This window comes from Phaethon aethereus (genome assembly GCF_964289735.1).
Source record: "Phaethon aethereus genome assembly, chromosome: 6".
In the NCBI taxonomy this organism is placed as follows: domain Eukaryota; kingdom Metazoa; phylum Chordata; class Aves; order Phaethontiformes; family Phaethontidae; genus Phaethon; species Phaethon aethereus.
Window position 1 is genome coordinate 41,795,157 of NC_138580.1, and position 13,961 is coordinate 41,809,117.

At 43.6% G+C, this 13,961-nt stretch overlaps 1 protein-coding gene across 1 annotated transcript in view; it reads left to right on the forward strand.

Annotated features, from left to right (window-relative positions):
• The window catches only part of TRPM8 (transient receptor potential cation channel subfamily M member 8), a gene marked incomplete at its 5' end in the record, with an annotated part of 41,743 nt that overhangs the window by 25,108 nt on the left and 2,674 nt on the right, over window positions 1–13,961 (forward strand). The window contains 7 exons of the mRNA XM_082001878.1: window positions 409–625; window positions 4,247–4,338; window positions 5,361–5,502; window positions 6,900–7,071; window positions 7,313–7,490; window positions 10,199–10,389; window positions 12,673–12,772. Of these exons, the coding sequence (XP_081858004.1) occupies window positions 409–625; window positions 4,247–4,338; window positions 5,361–5,502; window positions 6,900–7,071; window positions 7,313–7,490; window positions 10,199–10,389; window positions 12,673–12,772 (1,092 nt within the window). The remainder of the gene's footprint in view (window positions 1–408; window positions 626–4,246; window positions 4,339–5,360; window positions 5,503–6,899; window positions 7,072–7,312; window positions 7,491–10,198; window positions 10,390–12,672; window positions 12,773–13,961) is intronic.

Genomic DNA, 13,961 nt, shown 5'->3' on the forward strand with positions numbered 1-13,961 from the left:
ATTCAGGCTGGAAGGGACCTCTGGAGATCATCTGGTCCAACCTCCTGCTCAAAGCAGGGTCAGCTAGAGCAGGTTGCCCAGGACTGTGTCCAGTTGGGTTTGAGTATCTCCAAGGATGGAGACTCCACAGCCACTCGGGGAACCTGTTCCAGCGTTCAGTCACTCTCAAATACAGATATTTAATGGCTAAATGGGCTTTTGACAGATCGTATCCTCACTCTATCTGGAGTTAAGATATGCCAATTTACTTGTGTGCCTGAAGTCAGTGGATGCAGAATGGCATTACCTTTAAAGTGTTAGACTGTGCTAGACTTTGCACCTTTCTCATTTTCACTTTGATGAAGAGCACAAATATTTCCAGGCATAAAAGTTATGCTTTGAGACCTTTTCCCTCTTTTAATTCCTCAGGAAAAAGCCTGTGGAGAAGAGTAAGAAACTCTTCTTGTATTATGTGTCTTTCTTCACCTCCCCCTTTGTGGTCTTCTCCTGGAATGTCATCTTCTACATCGCTTTCCTGCTGCTCTTCGCCTACGTGTTGCTTATGGATTTCCAGAAGGAACCTACCGTCCTGGAGATAATCCTTTATGTGCTGGTCTTCATTCTTCTTTGTGATGAAGTGAGACAAGTAGGCAGCGCTTGCAAACCAAAAACATTTAGTGCTAGATTAAAAACCTTGTGGTTTTTTCCCTCCTAGTAGTGTAAGGCAGTGCAGACTGCATCTACGTTAGAGGGGAACCACTTCTTGGGAGATATGTTCAGGCAACTCGAAGCACAATGAATATTTCCCCCCACTCCCTGATGTGCAAGTCCTGCCTGTGCCCCAATAGGTGCAGTGTCCATGCAACAAGAGGAATGTGTATTGACTTTGAGGCTGTGTAGATAATCTGATGCCAGTGAGATATTTCTCAGGAATGCTTGGCTTGGATTGCCAAAGCAGTTGAGAATAGGTTGGATTTAACATGTTTATCTGGGTGTGTACCTCTAGATCAAGTGATTTCTGCCTCTCTTCTCCACATCCCACCCCCCCCCTTTTTTTTTTTACCAATGAGCAACATATAATGATGTTTTTCTGTTTATCTTTTAATCATAAATACAGTTTTTGTTAGTTTCACCTAGTCCCAAGGACCGGCTTTGGACTTTCTGCATTGCTTGTGCTGGTGTGGTGTGGTTAACAGCGTACAGGGCTGCCTTTATAGCCAGCTGCATAGCTGATACTCTTCTCACTTCATATGTAAGGGGACATATGAAATATATTGTTTTTCAGGCGAGCTGGTCTGTACCAGTCAGCGTTCAGAAAAGTGGAAAGGTGCTGGGGAAATCAGAAGAGAAATGGGTGTGTGATTTCAACGCAGTGCTGCTTTCTGATTGTCCTGTAAGGCATCAGTCTCCACATGAGTGTGGGTGATCTGCAGGATCAGACCACCCTGCAATAACATTTCTTGCATGAGCTCAAATGACGTTGCTGAGTGTTGATATTACTGTGCTTAACTTGCTGTGTGGTCTTTCTTTTTTGATAGTCAAGGTGGTACCCTGCTTAAGGCAACTTTACTTGCTAAAGAAAATGGGGGAAAAAGTAAAAGACTCTGTTGCAATGAAAACGCTAATGGAGTGTTTGTTTCTGCTGATTTAGGTTCTGGTGTCTCTGGACCTGTCCTTGCACTTCCCGTGTATACCCAGCAAAAGTCCTGGGGAAAGACTTAGGGATAGAAACCTTTTTTCCTACTAATGTCACTATTTCTCACTACCCTGAGTAGGTAGAACAGCTTCAGGTCCCAGTCATCTCATTAATAGCTGGTGGCCAGACTGTTCCAATTTGACTGTGGGAGTGGAGGCATCTAAACCAGAGAATTTTTTGATGATTTAAAGTTACCTTAGGCCAGTGTCCTGGCCTCAAACTTACTTTACTAAGGAGCAGACTGCAGAGTAGTGTCCCAGTCCTCTAAGCTTCTCAGGAAAAATTCTCCCTGGCTTCCTCCAAGATAGATTGTGTGTGCATTGGTCTAACTCTGCAGTCAAAATAGTATTTGTGTCCTTAAATTTAAAAAAGAAAAAAAAAGAGGGATGGCTCAGATTCTGTTTTCACATCAGAGGACAAGGAAGAGTAACGTTGCCTGGGGTCCCATTGTAGCTGCTGCAGGCAGATAACTAGTTTTGGGGAAAGCTCAGCCCTCTAATCAGAGTGGTGTGTCTGTGGAAGTGACAGCTACTAGACATTGTTCCAAATTTAAAGCAGATTGTTTCAAAGTTCAGGAGAACTGAACTGTACCTGAACCGTAAGCCACGGGCTCAGCCCTGTGTTGATTTCTGATGGTCCTAGAGATTTTTAACTAGCTGGAGCTACTCTCTCATATCCTGTTTAGAGCTGTCATGGCAATAGTGAAATCGGAGATGCCTTTTTCCTGCTATCTTCTTAGCCACATGGATGTAGTCTCCAGCCAGGTGAGTGGGTAGACCTGTGGGGTGAGCAGGAAAACCCCGTTTTCTCAAATGGAGAAGGAACCTGGACAGAACCTCTGTGCATGTTAACTCCTGGCAGTGGAAACTGCTTGATATTTGAAGGACTGAACTGTGCTGCAGTCTTGGTTGGTCTCACTCGTTTACATACATCTGCCTCCATTTTCTCTCTGTTTCCGCTTTAGACCAAAACCTGTTTCCATTCCCCCATCCACAATTGTGCCCTCAATAGAAGAGGCATCAGGCTTAAACCTGCTACATTTAATACAGCTATAGCGCGGTGATATGCTTATTGCTTTGTGAAAGACCTTTGGACGATATGTGCCTAGCTGTTCACATAAAACACCGCTTCACTGTCATGTATAGCAAGAAAACTTATGTTTGATTTAGGGATTTACTAGATAGAGACAACCCGACATTATGAGTGTCAGACATGTTGTCCCCACTCAGTGCCTTTGGTACCTTAAGTAGTAAGAAAGTTGGGTGTGGGTCCCAAGATGCTGAAATAGTGTCTGGTAATATCGTGAGCCTGACACCCTGCTAGCTGCCACAACTCTCCATCTTCAGCAATGCATCCCCTCGTGAAGAAAATGCAACAATTGTACAACTGGAATAGCAAAGTCGGGCGCTCCACTTACAGCTGTTTCTGCATGTAGAAGAAAACTCCCCTTGATGTCCATTTCCCGTAATAGTATCGAGAGCAGAACTGCCTTCCTTGGATACGCCAGTTAGAGATTCACTCATCAGTACTCCACTAAGCTTTGATTATTTCAGTGAAAATTAAAAAGAATTATGATCAGGGACTCAGTCTATTTCTTCAGGTCTGGTGGAGGTTTCTCCTGGTTAAGCTTCTTGTCCTAATGAGTCACCTCTGAATTGGATCCAGAAGTTGATTCTTGCACAAACTTTGGATCCAGGGTGCAGTACCAGTCAGCTGAGAAGGGGCAGAGATTCTCACTAGACTTGCAATTCAGAAATAGAGAGCCAAGTAATTAAAAGAATAAATTAAATCTGCATCTTTGGTCAAAAGCATGTGCATGTAGCCGGGGACAGATTACTGAATGAGCTCTGTGAAGAAAGAGAAGCCAGAATACTTCAACTGCCCCAAAACAGTGACCCTCCTGCCTCCCCGCAGTGTTTCATCTGCTCTTAGGGGGTCACACCAAGACTCCCTTGACCCCTTTGGCAGCAGTTCTGCTGGAGCATACCATGATCTACCCTGAGGTCCCCTGGCAGCATATGCATACATGTGGGAGCACTAAGTACATCAGTCTCGGCTCTTGGCAGGACTGTTCCTTCCTCTCCCCATGCAGAAGCACCCGTGTGGTTGGGTTATGTCCTTTGAGCCCAGCAACACGCACTGTGGTGGAATGCTTGTGTCACCCACGTGCTGAACTGGTCCCAGTGCAAGAACATTAGCTTAGGACATCTGGACTGCAGGAGAAAATGTGTTAAGGTGCTCTGAACATAGAAAATCTTGACCCATAGTCCTATTAGAAGTTAATGGTAAAAACATGTTTCCCATTGCCAGATTTCTGGCATTGCTGGATATATTAAAAAATAAAATATATTGAAAATATAATTTGAGGGGGAAATTAAAAGCAATCTGAACTCTGGTGTACCTATTATGTGTGACAAAAAATTAATTTGGCAAGGAAGCAATCCTTACTATTGCAGTGGGTGGAATATTTACCCATGAGGACATCCAGTGGGGAGAGATGAGGGGAAGATGGATCACTGTGTAACTGGCCAGTGACAGCTGTGGTTACTTTGTGCTCTTTTTCCTTCCCAGTGGTACATGAACGGCAGTAAGTATTTCTCAGATCTGTGGAATGTTATGGATACACTAGCAATCTTCTACTTCATAGCAGGCATTGTGTTCAGGTGAGTAGTATCCTTTCTTGTGGCCCTGTTGCGGCTTTGCTTCCCTTCTGGGTTTTGACTACAATCTGTAATGAGATTTTTCGGAAATGATGTGTTCGTGAAATTCCCTGTTCTCTGTGAAGGCCCCAAGCACTGCCAAGTCTTGACTCTAAATCTGTAAAAGCAAATTAAAAAATAAATTAAAGTGATTAAGGAACATCTGCATGCAATATTTTCTCTTTTTGGTTTAATGTAAGTTGAGTCTATCCCTGGAGACAAAGGTGGCTTTCCTAAACTCGGATCTTTGTAGGCCAGCAGGACAGCCCTTCCTAATGTTTAGGTTTGGATGAGCATATTTAGAAAATGATGATTGAAATAGGCTTACATTTCATGACAATGCCTTCAAGGCAGGCTATATAGAGCTTATCAGACAAAGTTGCAGAGTTAATATCTCAGAGAGTCAGAAGTTCTTTGGGATTTTCCCTGGCTCCTATTATTGGCTGTTTAGTGTGGTAATCTGGATTCTCTGAGCTTTAGTGTGTTCTGTTTAAGGGGACTGTAATTGTACCTACAATGGTCTAACAGAACATCATTAGCTCACATAAGCTGTTCTACATGAATGGGTGAGTTAACATCCATGACAAAGGAATGATAAAAACACATTTTACAGTGTAATTGTTCAGCTGTAACTTGGTTCTTGTTGCCTCAGTGCAGCGCAGCAGTCATTGCACTGTGATGTTTTTGGAGGGCTGTGGGAATAGCTAAAGGTACGAGATGTCTTTGCTGTTAACGGTTTTAGAGGGGAAGGGGAGATACAGTGATGAAGTAGCTAAGATAGGAAGGGTGAAAACAAGGTGTGCATTAACCAGTTCTACCACTTGTCATCAGGTGGGACTGGGTGGGAGGGGGCATGGGGCCCTGGGTAGCCGTGTTCTGTTTTTCCAGTTGCTCACTTTCTACTCCCCATTTCAATGTATTTTTACCTGACTTCTGCATGCTTTACCCAACGCTTCTCTTCATTTTTCTTTTACTGTCTCCATCAGGCTTCGCTCATCTGATGAAAGCTCTTGGTATTCTGGGAGAGTCATTTTCTGTTTGGACTACATAGTTTTTACTCTGAGGCTGATCCATATTTTCACAGTTAGCAGGAATCTAGGACCCAAAATTATTATGCTGCAGAGGATGGTAAGATTCTGGCAGCTATTCGAGAGAGTCTAGATAAATGATGCGACACTTTTCTTTTTTCCTCAAGAGTGAAAATCCCCAGCGTTCTGATGATGGCAGCAAGTTCTCTCCTCCTCTTAAATCTGTTAAACAGGATTAATTAAGATTTAAATAGGACCTAATTAAGAGCAGGGCCTTTTTCTCTCCCTCTGCACAGGGAGAAAATAAAGATCAGGCTGAAGAACAGAAAAGGGAATTTGCTTCCTGGTAGCTTTTTTCTTACATCTTAGAAGTTTCAGTGGTTTATTCCATCACTCTTGTTGCTCACATAAGCGTTCCCCAAACAAGACGATGATGATAAATGGTACAGGAAGAGGATTTCTCTCTTCCACTGCACCATCACACAAGGAACTGGAGAATTGGGCGGTGAGGAGCCTCTCATGGAGTGGCCAGGCTAATTCTACCCTTCGTAGCTGGAGGGGATGTTTGCTAGCAGACTGGGAAAGGTAATAGGAAGAGAGGGGGGTTCCATATGATACAGATGTGGCTTACTGTAGGTGCGGGAATGAGGAGCGTGGGAGGGCTGCAGTATGTCTGCTTGAATTTGTGCGTGTCACTTGGAGCCGATTTTGTACATGGAATTTAAAACCCAGCTGTGTGGTGTCGAGGGGAGTAACAGCGTGGTCTGCAGCTTACCCAGGAAGCCTTTTTTTTGCCATGTACCACCGCTGTAAAGCTGAAGTCTAGAGATTACGTCGTCCTAGGGTCCCTTAGGGTATGGAAGCAACAACACAGGATTGTTTCCTGTACATCTTTCTCTTGTTTGGCCTTCTGCAAAAGGGATGAATCTTTGAGTAAGTCTAAAAATAAAGGTGTTTGGGGCTAGTGGAAGGGCAGATCTTGCTGGAGGTGGGTCTGCAACAAATGGGGAAGCTCAACTGGGATATTGCCAATTCATGAAAGTGTCAGCCAGTGTCTGGACTATAAATGCTGCTTTGAAGTCATCTGGAGTGGCATTTTCAGAAGTGGTGGCTGCTTTCACCTGACACTGGGCTGCAGGGTCTGCAGCTACAGTTGTTGCATGTGTCTTTGTATGTGGATCTGGCTTTTGTGGGTGGAGCCTGTCTGATACCGGGGAGATATTGTATGTTCCAAAATATGCCTTGGTTTTATGGTTGTGTAAACATTTTTGGAGTTCCCCGAGTGGGAGTGGTCAATTATTTGTGTATGTGTGTTGGTGACTATAAAGTTATGGAGCAGTGATCTGAAAACTTGCATTAAAATGGTGCTAGCTTGTGTAGGCTTTTCTAATATTTGTTCTCCAACCTAATATCAGATCAAGGAGAAAAAAAGCCACGTGTGGCTTGCAACAGGCATGCAGCGGGGCACTGATGCGTTTGCTTGTTGTCCTTTTTCAGATGATAGATGTCTTCTTCTTCCTCTTCCTCTTTGCTGTGTGGATGGTGGCTTTTGGTGTGGCCAGACAAGGCATCCTAAGGAAGAATGAGCACCGTTGGGAGTGGATATTTCGATCCGTCATCTACGAGCCGTACCTGGCTATGTTTGGCCATTACCCTGATGATGTTGACGGTAGTTATCTTCCATGGGAATCTCTCCCGGGTGGGTGGAAGGCTCTGTCCTTTCAGTGGTTGTCCAGTCCTGTGTTGATCCCTTTCCTCCAAGCAGCAACAAGGCAAGGTTTTATGTCTGATGAGGAGTCAGGGAAGGAGGAGGTCACGTGTATTGTGGTCAGTGGCAGTACCTGGGGCTGGAACCAACAGAAGGAGGGAGAGAAGGCTCACTAGTTGCTCTCTTGCTTTCTTCCTCTGAGGTACCACCTACAACTTTGACCGCTGCACCTTTTCTGGGAACGAGTCCAAGCCCTTGTGCGTGGAGCTGGATGCCAACAACCAGCCCCGCTTCCCAGAGTGGATTACCATTCCCCTTGTCTGCATTTACATGCTCTCAACAAACATCCTCCTCGTGAACCTGCTCGTGGCCATGTTTGGGTACGTAATAAAGGAGAGATCACTTGCTTCTGATCCCTGTATCAATATCCCTCTGAGAAAGGGAATGAAGTCCTGGAAAACAGCAGGAAGCTAGCCCTTGGACCCTGCCTGGGTATTTTGCAGAGGAATTGCAGGGAGTAGTCTGGACAGGGTTCCTAGCTAGAACCAGACCTGTCACATTGAGGGTGTGCTGTGGGAAGTTGAACAAAGGCAAGGTTATTCAGCATTTCTCACAGCAGTCTGATCAGAACTGGTACAAAGTCCTGGGGATGGATTGCCGCCAGTCCTTTTACTACTTCTCTAAGCATCCTTTGCACAGTGGGCTTAGTACAGATCCCTGTGTTCGCACAGGGGGTGATAGCTGGGTCAGTGCTTTACCAAGTATGAGTTGCTGCACAGCTGACCTTGCCAGACTGAATAAATGAGTTGTTATTGTCTTTTTATGACACTATGGTTTTATTAACCAGAACTGCTGCGTGGTGGTGATGGGTCTGTTACTGCTCCGGTGGACCTCCTATTTATTGTTCTGACTTGTACCACAGGCAATGGGCCGCATCTCCTTGGGACATACAAAAAGATATTGTCTTGAAAAATGCCATCGCTTCTGTTTTCATATGGTAACTTATCTGTCTGTGGGTCTACCGGTCAGGAGGCCTATTTGGGCATCTTGTGAGGTGTTACACCATGCAGATGGCTCAGACACCTGAAATGTGGTGCTGGCAACTGCTTACTGTATCATATAGCCAGCACTGATTTGCCAAATAAAAATGGTGGCTGTTGCGCACATTATCTAATATACGTTGACCGCGTTGGGACCAGCAAGAGCAGGGAAAATTTTCCTCAACTCCTTCCATAAATTTTTGTTGTTTACACTGACACAGGGTTGAGTTAATAATGGGAAGACCTTCATATCAGACTTCAGGAGTGTGTTGCCCTCCTGTCTCACTTCTGACTTGTGAATACAGTTGGATTGGTGCTGTGGCTCTGTTCTCCTTCCCAGCTCTGCTTCTTTTCTGCTTTATGCTCCCTTGCAGCATAACAAAAATACTTACAACCCCTGGGCATCATTCTTGAGGTCCGCTATGTTTATTTTTGTGTTTTTTTGGTGGTACCTTGGCAGTGACAGGCTTGGCAGGAATTTCCTTTGGCAACAAGAGTATTTACAGGAACTGCTGAGAACTCTCGGTTTGCCTCAGAGGATCTTCCCTCCAAATGACAGTGCCAGTTTTTCCTGGCCTGAGATGAGACTTATTAGTGTAATGAGTTGAGAACGCCTCAGCTTTGGGAACTGCTCTCCCCTCTGCTCTGAACCTTTCTTCCCATGCTGAGCTGGACTCCAAAGAGAGTCAGAAATGTGATTTTTGGCAAGGCAGCTAGGACTGGTGCAGCATATCTATTTATTGTACATGTGTTTTCCTAACCTGCACAGGACCTGGGGACAGGAAACAATGATTGTACTGCCTAGAAAGGGTGAAAGCAATTCACGTTAATCAAGGAAAGTATAACAGGAAGCCAGCTCTACCCTAGAAGCCTTTGATATTTGTTAGAACACTTATTTTAACAGCACCTAATGGTAAATGCTCTGGTTTATACAGTTATGCTGGTGAAAACCTGGTTTTTGCCAGTTCAGCTTATTTTGTGGAAGGACCCGCAATGAATTCTTTAACGACACTCTCGGAGCTTTGCATAGTTCATTCTGACAGTAGCTTGAACATCTTAACCAAGCAGGAGCGCTGGGTTATACTGAAGTCAGGAAGCCCAGTGGGCAAACAGCGATCCGAGATGGTTTTTTCTTGATCCAGTTAGAAACGTGTGAACTCTGTGATGGCTCCTCCTATGAGTAGAGTGTACATGCCTATGTCTAATAATGCTGATGTCTATTAGGCACTAGTCCAATCAATGTCTCTGTATGTTGTAATTACAATTTTATATTAATTTTAGCAACAGCATATCCCACTTTTTCTTTGCATGCGGTATGCATTAGCTGAAAAGGGTGAATATTACATTTTAGATACTTCCGAAATTCAGGATTTATCTTCTAAAACAGAAGATAATTTCCACCAGGTGAAGGTTTTAGCTTATCTCATGTAAAGGTCCGTTAGGATCTTAACACAGGCATTTTGGAAGCAGCCATCTGCTATTTAATGTCAGCAATGAAAGGTCAGGCACTCTGTGAGCTGTTTGCTCCTGTGGTGGTTGTTTTGCTGGATTCGTACAGGGCTTAGTACAGTAGGTTTGACCCGTGCCTGGAGCATTCTTAATGCCTCTACTAAAAATCTCAGGAGCTTTTCATTTTTTGCAAATGTTCTATTTTTAGGGGTTTTTTTTTTGCTTAGAAAGAAGTTAGCTGATGAATTAATGAGAGAGAGTATCTTGCAAAGAAGCATCCTGTTCTTGTGTGTCTAGGCGGGAAGAAAATTGCCTAGAGCTAAGGTAGTGAAAGTACGTGGAGTATTTTCTCCCTGTTCCTATTTTTTCCAGTTTATTTGTAACATCAGGGATGTTTTTTCTACTGTCTTCGTTCCTCCTGTTTTTAAATTTCTCTGTAAAAGGGAGGACAAACTCTATTACCTCCTAATCAGCAAAAATTACCTGTTCCAGCATGATTTTAGAAAAACATGCGCTGGTATAACAAAGAGAAACGCTCGGATGGAGGTCTTTGGTGAATAACTAACGCTGTATGTATTTTCTCTTTCTTCACCTGTTAGTTACACTGTTGGATCAGTACAAGAGAACAACGACCAGGTGTGGAAGTTCCAGCGTTACTTCTTGGTCCAAGAATACTGCAGTCGCTTGACTATCCCCTTCCCATTCGTGATCTTTGCCTACATATTCATGGTGATGAGGAAATGTTTCAAATGCTGCTGTAAGAAAGAAAGTGAAGAGCCATCTATTTGTTGTGAGTTGGATTATTCCTTACTGCCTAAAAGTCAGCTGTGTGGCAGGTGCATTGCAACTCTTCCTTGGCACACTGTGCTTAAACCAGGCAGTTAGTGTTTTGGTGGGAAATTTTCAAGGGCAGTGTAGACGTTGGAGGAGGTGGTTGTACTGGAAATGAAGAGCAGCTCATTCGTGTTCTCTATTGAATGCAAATCCAGTATCTTGCTGGAAATCTCTTGAGTAAGATTCAAATCAAAAACCCTGGCTGCTTCTCAGCCGTAATCTTCATTCAGTACTCAAGGTGCGCTCTCTCTGGGATATGGGGAATTACACTCCTAACTCCTTACGCTAAAACTCTAATTGAGCATTGCTATGATCCCTGCCCCTCAGCAAGCTTTGGTTTTGGTCTGTTAGAGAGGTTTTATGTTCTACCATGAGACCTGCTGTACTTGAGTGCTGTGCGGAGTTACCCAGTGCTTTCTTGTCCAAGCCATTTTGAGGCAGAATTACCTTGTGTATGTAAATCAATTACATCTTCAAATTAATCCTATCAGTTTAGGGCTGCCTATGCTGCTTCCTAGCTTTGAAAAGTTGGGGGTTTTTTTATGTATTAGAGCTCTGAATAAATTCATCCAGAGCCTGCAGCAGCTGAAAAATCATCTTCATGGCCTGCATGAAAAATGTGAACCATCCCATTTGTCATTAACATCTGGTAGTGCATCCCTCCTGCACTGTTACCCAGTGGCAGAGATCCCTGATCTCACATGCTCTAAATGCTCTAGGTGACTAGTACAAGAGGTGGTTTTAGCTTCTGCTTGCCACTCAGCCTTCTGGAATTGCTTTTTTTTTGTCCTTCCATTACAATCTCCCAGCTAATACAGCTAGTCGCTGCTAGGGCAGCCTAGTAGAGCACAATTGTCTTCAGAGGCTCTTCTGCCTGAGAAGAGAGAGTCTCCTGGCCCTCTGGGCATGGCCAAATGGGCAAACTGCCTCAAAAATGCAGGAGTGGCTGTGTCAGTCCTCTAGCTATTTCCCCTTTATTTACTCTGTCAGAGAGCACAGATAGGAATTGTTTTAACAAGCTTTTCCCTCCAACAAATGGAGTGTTTTCTTTTTTTTTAAGTGCCATTCAGAAACAGATGAGAGAGGATAAGTTAATTGACAGACCTATTCCCATCCATCAACAACCTGACTGTTGCCCTGCAGCACCGGCTGGATTTGTTGTTAGTTTAGGAGAAAGATGCCTGCTTTGGGGTATAAAATTCCTTTGCGCTGACTAAATTGTTTTGGCTGTCCAAATCACTGTTTGGTTTCCTTGCTGGGGAGGTGGTTTAACGGCAGATACTTCTGCCCAAGTGTGATGCACAGTTGGCGTTGCAGTTCTAAAGGCAAAGGGAAGAATTAATTAGAGCCAGAATATCATTCTGGTTGGGCTGGTGACAGGAGCTGAGGACTGCATGGAGAAAGCACACTAATGTGTCGACTATTGTAAAATCCTGGCTTCCCCACTGAACTTGATGGAAATGGTTGGGATTTGGGTGCTTATGTGCTTGCCGGTATCTGGGAGAACAACTGAGGCTGTATGAGGTCAGAGGAGCACCGGGTGGGGGAAATGGGACTTCAGTCATTTGCCAGCTGTGGTCTTCTTTTGTCTCGGCTAATTTTTTTAATTAAAACCCATTTAAAACGTGGTTTGTGCTGTCCTGTTGGAACAGGATAAAATGCAGAAGTACTACCCTGGAGGACGTTGGTGCCTCAAAGTCATTTGCTGTGTCACTCTAATTTACAGCACCAACAGGAGATACTTTATAGAGAAGGCAATGCTTCATCATTTTGAGATGTTTTAGTTCAATGATAAGTCATACAACATGGTTCTTAACATGTGTTACTCTTCATGATCCAATATGGGATAAAGTAGAAACGAATGGAAAGCTCAAACCCAGATGGGAACTTTCTGGAACATCCTATGCCTGTTGAAGCGGCTGCCATTTCACAAAGCACTTGTGTTAACCCAGCCTCAAAAAATTCCAGAAAGACACTTAGAGCTTGTTAGGGTTTTTTGTTCATATTTTCTTTTTTTAACCAAGTCCAGTTGCCAGGAGCATACAGTAAAATGCATTGATGTCGTGTTTATCGAAGCTGTGTCACAGGTGGGAAGTGGGGCTGCGAGTGCTCTGGATGCAGGGAAAGGAATCTTCAGCCTCTGAATCCAAGCACTAACCCAGCCTTTTTGCAATTTAACATTCAAAAGACAAATTAACTGAACCTAGCATTGTTGTTTTTCTTCACATACGTTTCTCAGGCTCAAAAAATGAAGACAATGAAATTCTGGCATGGGAAGCTGTCATGAAGGAAAATTACCTTGTCAAAATCAATACCAAAGCAAATGATTCATCAGAAGAGTACGTCTGCCCTTCTTTGTCTTCAGTCTCTTAACTTTCTGTTGAATATTTTTAGTGGAGTCAAGTTTTCAGCAGCTCTAAGTGTTTGCAGACTAATAGGTAGATAAATAAAATCATAAATGTGCCATTTCTTTTTATTTTCTTAAGTAAAATGATGGCTTTTTTTGTCAGGTGCTGCAGGCTGTCTTCAGAAATAGTTGATTGGGCTAGTAAAATACTAATGGCGATATTGCAAGGGCTATAATGGCATAGCTGGGTTGATGTATTAAACACAACTTGTTCCAAGTATCTGTCACACTGTTTCTCAAATGATTTCACTTTTCTGTACTTCAGTCTTTCCATTTTACCACCAGAGGAGAAAATGTCTTCCTACAGTGTTCTGAGGTCTCATTGTGGAAACCAGTGCTATAGCTGACTAGTTGTGTAACATTATGCAGTTAGCAGAGAATGTTTAGTGTTAGACCTGGAGTATTAAGCATTCCCACAGCATCAATCTCTATGGAGGTCTGTACTTAGCAGCGTGAGTAGGAAAGACTTCGGGAGAGGGGAAGATGTTATTTGGAGTGATGGTATTTGAAGGTTGCAGACTTGGACTGCTCTGACTGCCAGATCATGACACTTTATTTTTGGGATCTCTCTCACGGTTTTCAGAGTAATAGTGTAAGAGGAAAGAGAAATATAAAGAAAGCTAGAAAAGAGCAAGCAACAGTAACCTGCTCTGTATGATGCCTTAATTTTGTAACTAGCTTCCAGTAGCTTGAGTATTTCCCTAAATCAAGTGTAAGGGAAGAACTGATAAGAATGGGGAGGAAAGACCAGACTCTTCCATGCCCCTTTGCCCCTGCTGAGGACATTGTTGTCCACAAGTAAGTGTTTGTTAAGACTACCCAGAGGCACTCAGCATTCAATAAGAAGCCAAGCAAATACAAAAAAATAGCTTTTATACTGGAAGCAGAAGAGTCTTGACAAGGAAAATGGAATAATGCAGCACTAACAGTAATTCGTATGTTAGTTAATATACTTGTAATAGAAACGATGCCAAACCACCTGCAGCCCTGCCTTCCTGGAAGGATGAAAGGCTGGTGTTCCCAAACAGGGGGGTCTGCAGACAATCTGTTTCCTAACTGACCTCTGAGTACATGCAAAGAGGGCAGTTTTCCGACAATTTTGGACTCTGTAGTTGCCCTTA